The following is a 7,329-nucleotide window of genomic DNA, read 5'->3' on the forward strand; positions in this document are numbered from 1 at the left end:
AACATCAGCCTTCCTGCTCCTCTGATGCTGCTTGGCCTGCTGTGTTCATCCAGCTCTACGCCTTGTTATCTGAGATTGAAGTAATTCAGTTTCTGATTATTATTCATTTAAGATGACAATTGGGCACAATGAGTGTATATATAATACATACAGAGAATATATCAAATACTCGGTATGTATCACAAAACTGGCTGCATAATACCAACTGGCTGTATGTTATCGAATGGACGTATTTCACACACTGGCTAAATACCACATGATGGGTAGTTAGACTCTTGTTACAGATTGTCCAGCACTTGTGTGGTGTGTTTATCAAACCAGGCCTAGACTTTATTCAAGACTTCCTGCAAGAGGGCAAGGGCTGTTTTGTTCTCTGAAGAATTCCAAACATGAACAAATATTTTGCAATGATCAGTAAACATTCCTACTTTGACCTTATAATGAAGGCAAGGTCATTGATGAAGTAGCTGAAGATGTTTAGGCCTAGCACACCACCCTGAGGAACTCCTATAATTAGCTCCTTGGGCTGAAGCAACTGACCTCCAATGATCATAAGCACCTTCCATTGTGCTAGACATGGCTCCAACAAGTAGAGAGTTTCCCCTAATTTCCAATTAGCGTAAATTTTACTGGAGTTCCTCGATTCCACATAATTGTTGCCTTAATATCAAAGGCAATCACTCCAACTCAGGAATTCAGCTCTTTTGTCTATGTTTGGACCAAGGCTGTAGTGAGGTCAGGAGTCAAATGGTCCTAGAAGAATCTAAAATGTGCATCAATGAAGGGATTATTGTGGATTATTGAGCAGTGATTGGCCAGGTTGTAATAGTCCTGTCTTTGTGACCAGAACATAGGAAAAACCCATCTGGTTCATTAATATCCTTTAAAGGAAGGAAACTGCCATCCTTATGTCATCCAGAATACATGTGACTCCAGATCCACAGCAATGTGATTGACTCTTAACTGCAATCTGGGATGGGCAATAAATGTTGGCCTAGCCAGTGACACCCATATCATATCAATGAATAAAAAAAAATTGCAAAAACTATGTGCTACAGAAGGGTCTGCGATAGGGTTAGGGTCAGGGTTAGGGTTAGGCCCGAAACGTCAGCCTTCCTGCTCCTATGATGCTGCTTGGCCTGCTGTGTTCATCCAGCTCTACACCTTGCTACAGAAGGATCTGGATCTCCGGGTATGTGAATCACAGGAATTTAGTATATATGTAGAACAAGTGATGAGGAAGGCAAATGGGCTGTTGTTGCTTATTACAAAGAGAATGGAATTAAAAAGTAGTTAAGTTTTGCTACAGTTCTATGGTGCGTTGGTGAGATCAAATTTAAAGTACTGTGTAGAGTTCTGGACTCATTTCTTACTTGAGAAAGAGCATAATATTATGAGAAGCAAGTCAAAAAAGGTTTATTTTGACTCATTCCTGGTATATTGGTTGGATCGAGGAGGGTATCTTATTGAGAAAGGTTGGGCATGTTGGGTGTGTATCTGAGATAGTTTAGAAGAATGAGAGGTGGTCTTGTTCAAACATATGTCCAGAGAGGAATTAACAGGGTGGATGGCAAGAGAATGCTTCCCCCTCTGGGAAAGACTTGAATTAAGTGACACAGTTTAAAAATAAGAGGGGGTTCTTTCATTTAAGATTGGAATTAGAAGGTTCTCTTCTCAGAGAGAGTCATTGATTTGTGGAATTCTCCTCCACAGAGAACACTGGAGGAAGAGTAATTGGATAGTTTTAAGCCTGCATTAGAATTTCTGATTGACGTAGGAGTCAAAATATATTGGGGGTAGACAAGAAAATGGTGTTGAGGCCAGAATTTGATCTGTCATGATCTTATCAAATGGTGGACCAGGCTAAAGGGACCAAATAGACTACCCTTGATCCTAATGTGTACGTTCATATATAAATTACTCAGCTATGTAGGGCATAATTTCAACATTTGGGATAATACAAAATTTGGATACATTGTGAACCCTGAAGAGGACAATGATAGTCTTAAAGAGGAAATAGAGAGGCTGGACTTTCAGTGGTATCCTCCTTTGATTTAGCGGAGCTTGCCCTTAGAGGGTCAGACTGCCTTTAGGAGCTGGATGTTAGGTAGACCATATCCTCACACTATGGCCCTTGTTTTACCATAAGCCTGTTAGCAACACAGGTTCCACTTGGCTGCACATGGATATGAGAAGATATCACAATGTTATATTCTGCAGCCACTGTGTGTTCTAGAAGAGGGAATGAATGTTTAGGGTGGTGCATGCTGTGCTAGTCAAGCATGTTGCTTTATCCTAGATGGTGTCAAGCTTCTGGAGTGTTGTTGGAGCTGCACTTATCTAGGCACGAGGAGAGTACTCCATTGCACTCCTGACTCCTGACTCCTGCCTTCTACCTGTGGGCAGGCAGGAGGTGAATTAATCGCTACATAATTTCCAAACTCTGATATACATTTGTAGCCAATTAGCCTAGTCCACCATTCAATAGTATTATGATCAGATCAACTCTCCTGTTAATTATAACCTTTGACTCTGTTGTAGTCAAAAATCTGGCACACCCAGCTTTGGATATATTCAGTAACCCACCTCTAACTGTTCTCTGCAGGAGAGAATTCCAAAGACGACTGACCCTCTGAGAGGGGAAATTCCTGTCATCTCTGTCTTAAATGGGAAACATATTATTCTGAAACTATGCTCCTAATTCTAGGTTCACTCAGAATCTTATATTTCAATAAAATCACTCCTCATTCTTCTAAATTCCAGTCAGTATCAGACCAACTTGCTCAACATTTCCTCATGAAGGCAACCCTTCACCCCAGGAATCAGCCAAGTGAACTTTCTTTGAAGTGCTTCCAATGCAAGTATGTTCCTCCGTAAAAACAGTAAAACTGTATGCAGCAGTCTGTATGTGATCTCACCAATGTCATCTACAACTGTAGCAAGACCTCCCTACAATAACATAATCTCCCTTGCAATACAAGCCAATATGCCATTTGCTTTCCTAATTACTTGCCATATCTGAATGCTAACATTTTGTGATTAATATACTAGAACACTCAGATCCCTCTGTACTAATTCTGTTCTTTATGCATACAGGCTGCCTGACCTGCCAAGTATTTCTAGCAGCTTCTGTTTGCATTTAACATTTCCAGCATTCGCAGTATTGTGTTTTTTTTAGATAAAGAAAGCACAGTTGGATTCTCTTTTTTGCTGGAGATGGTCATTGCCTGAGACATGTCTGGTACTTGCCACTTATCACTTACCAGCACAAGCTTGGGTGTTGTCCAAGTTTTGTTGCATATGGGCATAGACTGCTTTCAGTATCCGAGCAGCTGCAAATTATAAATTGTGCAAATATTTGCGATCATCCTCACTCTGACTTTACATTGAAGGTAGGTCATTGACAAAGCACCTGAAAATTTCAGAGACCTAAGACATACCTTGAGGAACTCCAGCATTGATTTCCTGTGGCTAAAATGACTGACGTCTAACAACCACAACCATCTTCCTCACTGCTTGGTAAATTCCAGCAACCGCAGCATTTTTTCCAGTTGCCATTGAACAAATGTGTACTAATTGAAATGTGTGTCTGGAACTATCCTAAAATAAATTAAGAACTAGATGAGGTAACTTGTTTTCATTCAGTTTACCAAGACTTTGCATAATATCCCTTTATTTTCTTTCAGTGAGTCCGACTTGTTTCCCCTGGACTCTAGGACCATCTGGGCTGCAGAGGAAGGGTGGTTGGTATTCGATATTACAGCCACAAGTAATCATTGGGTCGTGAATCCAAACATTAACCTGGGCCTTCAGCTCTTTGTGCAGACAACCACAGGTAAGATTCAGACTCCGGCACTGTCGGCTATCCTACCTTTGCATTGTAGAAAAGTGTGTTAACCAGCAGTCTCTAATTGTATCCGAAGTTTTGCTTCCATCTGTACTTATTTACATGTGTCTAAACCTGTACCTTCACTAGTACCCATACTTGCATCTGAACCAGTGAGTAACTTTAACTTAACCTGCTCACCAAAAAGTGGATGGGTTTAAACCATCAGATTATTTTACTTTTTCTTTGATTTTGTGGGTCTGGTCCAATGCTTTCAGCTTCCCCTGGGGAGACTAATTAAACTTTAAACTTACACTTTATATCGCAACACATGCATACATCTAAACCTGGAAAGGTCATGATGAGCTTCCTTCTTGAACCACTGTAGTCCATGTGGTGTAGGTGCACCCAAAGTGGTAATATAAAGGATCTTGACTCAGTGTCAGTGAAGGAATAGTGATATTTCCAAGTCAGGATGATGTGTTGTTTGGATAGGAACTTGCAATGAATCTGCTGCTCTTATTATTCCAGGTGGTAGAGGCCAAAGGTTTGGAAAGTGGGTTTGAAGGAGCCCTGATGAGTTGCTGCAGGTCCATCTTCGATATAGAACACACTGCTGTAACTCTGCATCAGAAAGGAAGTGTGTATTTAAGGAGATAGAAGGGGCACTAATCAAGTGGGCTGTTTTGCTCTGAATGGTCTCAAGCTTCTTCAATGCTGATGGAGCTGTACTCATCCAGGCAAGTGGACAGTGTTACTCACAGTCCTGACTTTTGCCTCATAAATGGTAGGCAGATTCTGAGGAGTCAGGAGGAGAGTTACTTGCCATAGAATTCTTAGCTTCTGATCTGCTCATCGAGCCACAATATTTGAGGCTGGCTCAATTCAGTTTCTGGTCAACAGTAACCTCAAGGATGTTGATATAGGGGAATTCAGTGACGGTTATGCCATTGAATGTTAAGTGGCGATGGTTAGATTGTTAGATTTATTGGAGATAGTCATTGGCCGGAACTTATCTGACACGAATGTTACTTGACACTTGTCAGCTCAAACCTGGATACAGACCAGATCCTGAGTCGTTCAAATGCAGACTGCTCAGTTCCTGAGGAATTGCGAATGGTGCTGAACACTGTGCAATCATCAGCAAACATCTCCCAATTGTGACTTATGAAAGAGACAATGTCATTGATGAAGCAGCTGAAAATGTTTGGGTGTAGAACACAAACCTGAAGAACTCATGCAAAGATATCCTGGAGCTGAATTAATTGGCCTCCAACAGCCACTATAATTTTCCTTTTTGGTAAATATGACTCCAACCAAATGAAAGGTTTTCCTTTATTTCATACCAACTTCAATTTTTCCATTGCAATCACTCTCTCATCACCTCTGGAATTTAGCTTTTTTGCCTATGTTTGAAGCAAAACAGTAATGAAGTCTGGAGATGAATGGCCTTGGAGCAGCCCAAACTGAAGATTGGTGTGAGCAGGTCATTGCTGAGTAAGTGCTACTTGATAAAGATTTTGTTGTCAATGCCACCACTTTGCTGGTGATTGGTAATTGCAAGGACGGCAATGAGATAGTAATTGGCCAGATGGGATTGCTCTGTTTTTTTTTGTGGGCTAGGAATACCAGTGCAGTTCTCCACATCTTTGTAACTGTAATGAAATAGCTTGGCTGAAGATGTAGCTAATGCAACATCCAGTGTGTTCAGCTATGTTTTTTTGAAATGAATTGAATTAGCTGAAGACTGGCCTCTGTAATGCTAGGAATCTCAAGAGGATGCTGAGATGGAATATCCACTTGGCATTTGGGTTGAGGATGGTTGCAAATTTTTCAGCCTTGCCTTCTCTATTGAGCGGCTGGGCTCCCCATATGAAAGGTGAAACCTCCTCCTGTGGTTAGTTGTTGAATTACCACCACCATTCATAACTGAATGTGTAAGGACTGCAAAGCTTAATCTGTTGGCTGTAGAATCGTTTTCCTTGTCTATCACATGCTGCTTCCACTGTTTAACATATGAGTAGTCCATTGTTGTAGCTTCACCAAGTTAGCACCTCCTTTTCTTGGTATGCTTGTGCTGCTTAAAATCACAGAATAGTTACAGTACAGAAGAAGGCCAGTCATAGAGCCATAAAGCTCTTCAGCATGGAAACAGACCCTTCGATCCAATTCGTCCATGCCAACCAGATATCCTAAATTAATCTGGTCCCATTTGCCAGCATTTGGCCTATATTCCCATTCAGATACCCATCCAGATGCTGTTTAAATGTTGTAATTGTACCAGCCTCCACCACTTCCTCTGGCAGCTCATGCTATACACACACCATCATCTGCGTGAAGTTGCCCCTCAGGTCCCTTTTAAATCTTTCCCCTCTCATCTTAAACCTACGCCCTCTATTTTTGGACCCCCCCATCCTGGGGAAAAGACTTTGTCTATTTACCCTATCCATACCCCTCATGATTTTATAAAGCTCTATAAGGTCACCCCAAGCCTCCAATGTGCCAGGGAATATAGCCCCAGACTATTCCGCCTCTCCCTATAGCTCAAATCCTCCAACCTTGATAACGTCTATGTAAATCTTTTCTGAATCCTTTCAAGTTTCACAACATCCTTCCTATAGCAGGGAGACCAGAATTGAACGCAGTATTCCAAAACTGGCCTAACTAATATCCTGTACAGCGCAACATGACCTCTCAACTTCTATATTCAATGCACTGACCAATAATGGCAAGTATACCGTACACCTTCTTCACTCTCCTGTCTACCTGCGACTCCACTTTCAAGGAGCTGTGAACCTACACTCCAAGGTCTCTTTGTTCAGCAACACTCCCCAGGACCTTACCATTAAGAGTATACCTCCTGCCTTGATTTGCCTTTCCAAAAATCTAAATTAAACTTCATCTGCCACTCCTCGGTCCATCAGCCCATCTCATCAAGGTCCCGTTGTACTCTGAGGTAACCTTCTTCACTGTCCACTACACCACCGATTTTGGTGTCATCAGCAAACTTACCAGACTGCCTCCCAGTCATCCCATGGTATACACGTTGGCTTTTTGAATGAGCAATTTATTTGCCCCAGTCGCATTTTTTTTCTCGTTCCTGGCTTTCCCCCTGTAGCTGTGTGCTTTCTTCTTTTCAATATATTGGTCTTAACTTCCTTTTGGAAAGAATGTTTCAATTGAAGCTGCTGACACCACACCATAAGGCAAAGCTTTCCAGATCCCAATTACTCGCTGGGTCCTGCACTCTTCATTGAACAGTACTAGGTGTAGAGCTGGATGAACACAGCAGGCCAAGCAGCATCAGAGGAGCAGGAAGGCTGATGTTTCGGGCCTAGACCCTTCTTCAGAAATGGGAGAGGGGAAGGGTGTTCTGAAATAAATAGGGAGAGAGGGATAGGCGGATAAAAGATGGACAGAGGAGAAGATAGGTGGAGAGCAGACAGACCGGTCAAAGGTGAGTGTAGGTGGGGAGGTAGGGAGGAGATAGGTCAGTCCAGGGA

General features: G+C 42.0%; 1 protein-coding gene across 1 annotated transcript in view; it reads left to right on the plus strand.

Annotated features, from left to right (window-relative positions):
- Positions 1–7,329, plus strand: part of LOC125485435 (bone morphogenetic protein 7-like) — a 21,138-nt gene that overhangs the window by 9,062 nt on the left and 4,747 nt on the right. The window contains exon 2 of the mRNA XM_048608189.1: positions 3,687–3,835. Coding sequence (XP_048464146.1) covers positions 3,687–3,835 — 149 coding nt within the window. The remainder of the gene's footprint in view (positions 1–3,686; positions 3,836–7,329) is intronic.

The sequence above is a fragment of the Rhincodon typus genome, chromosome 19, assembly GCF_021869965.1.
Source record: "Rhincodon typus isolate 14 chromosome 19, sRhiTyp1.1, whole genome shotgun sequence".
Lineage (NCBI taxonomy): Eukaryota > Metazoa > Chordata > Chondrichthyes > Orectolobiformes > Rhincodontidae > Rhincodon > Rhincodon typus.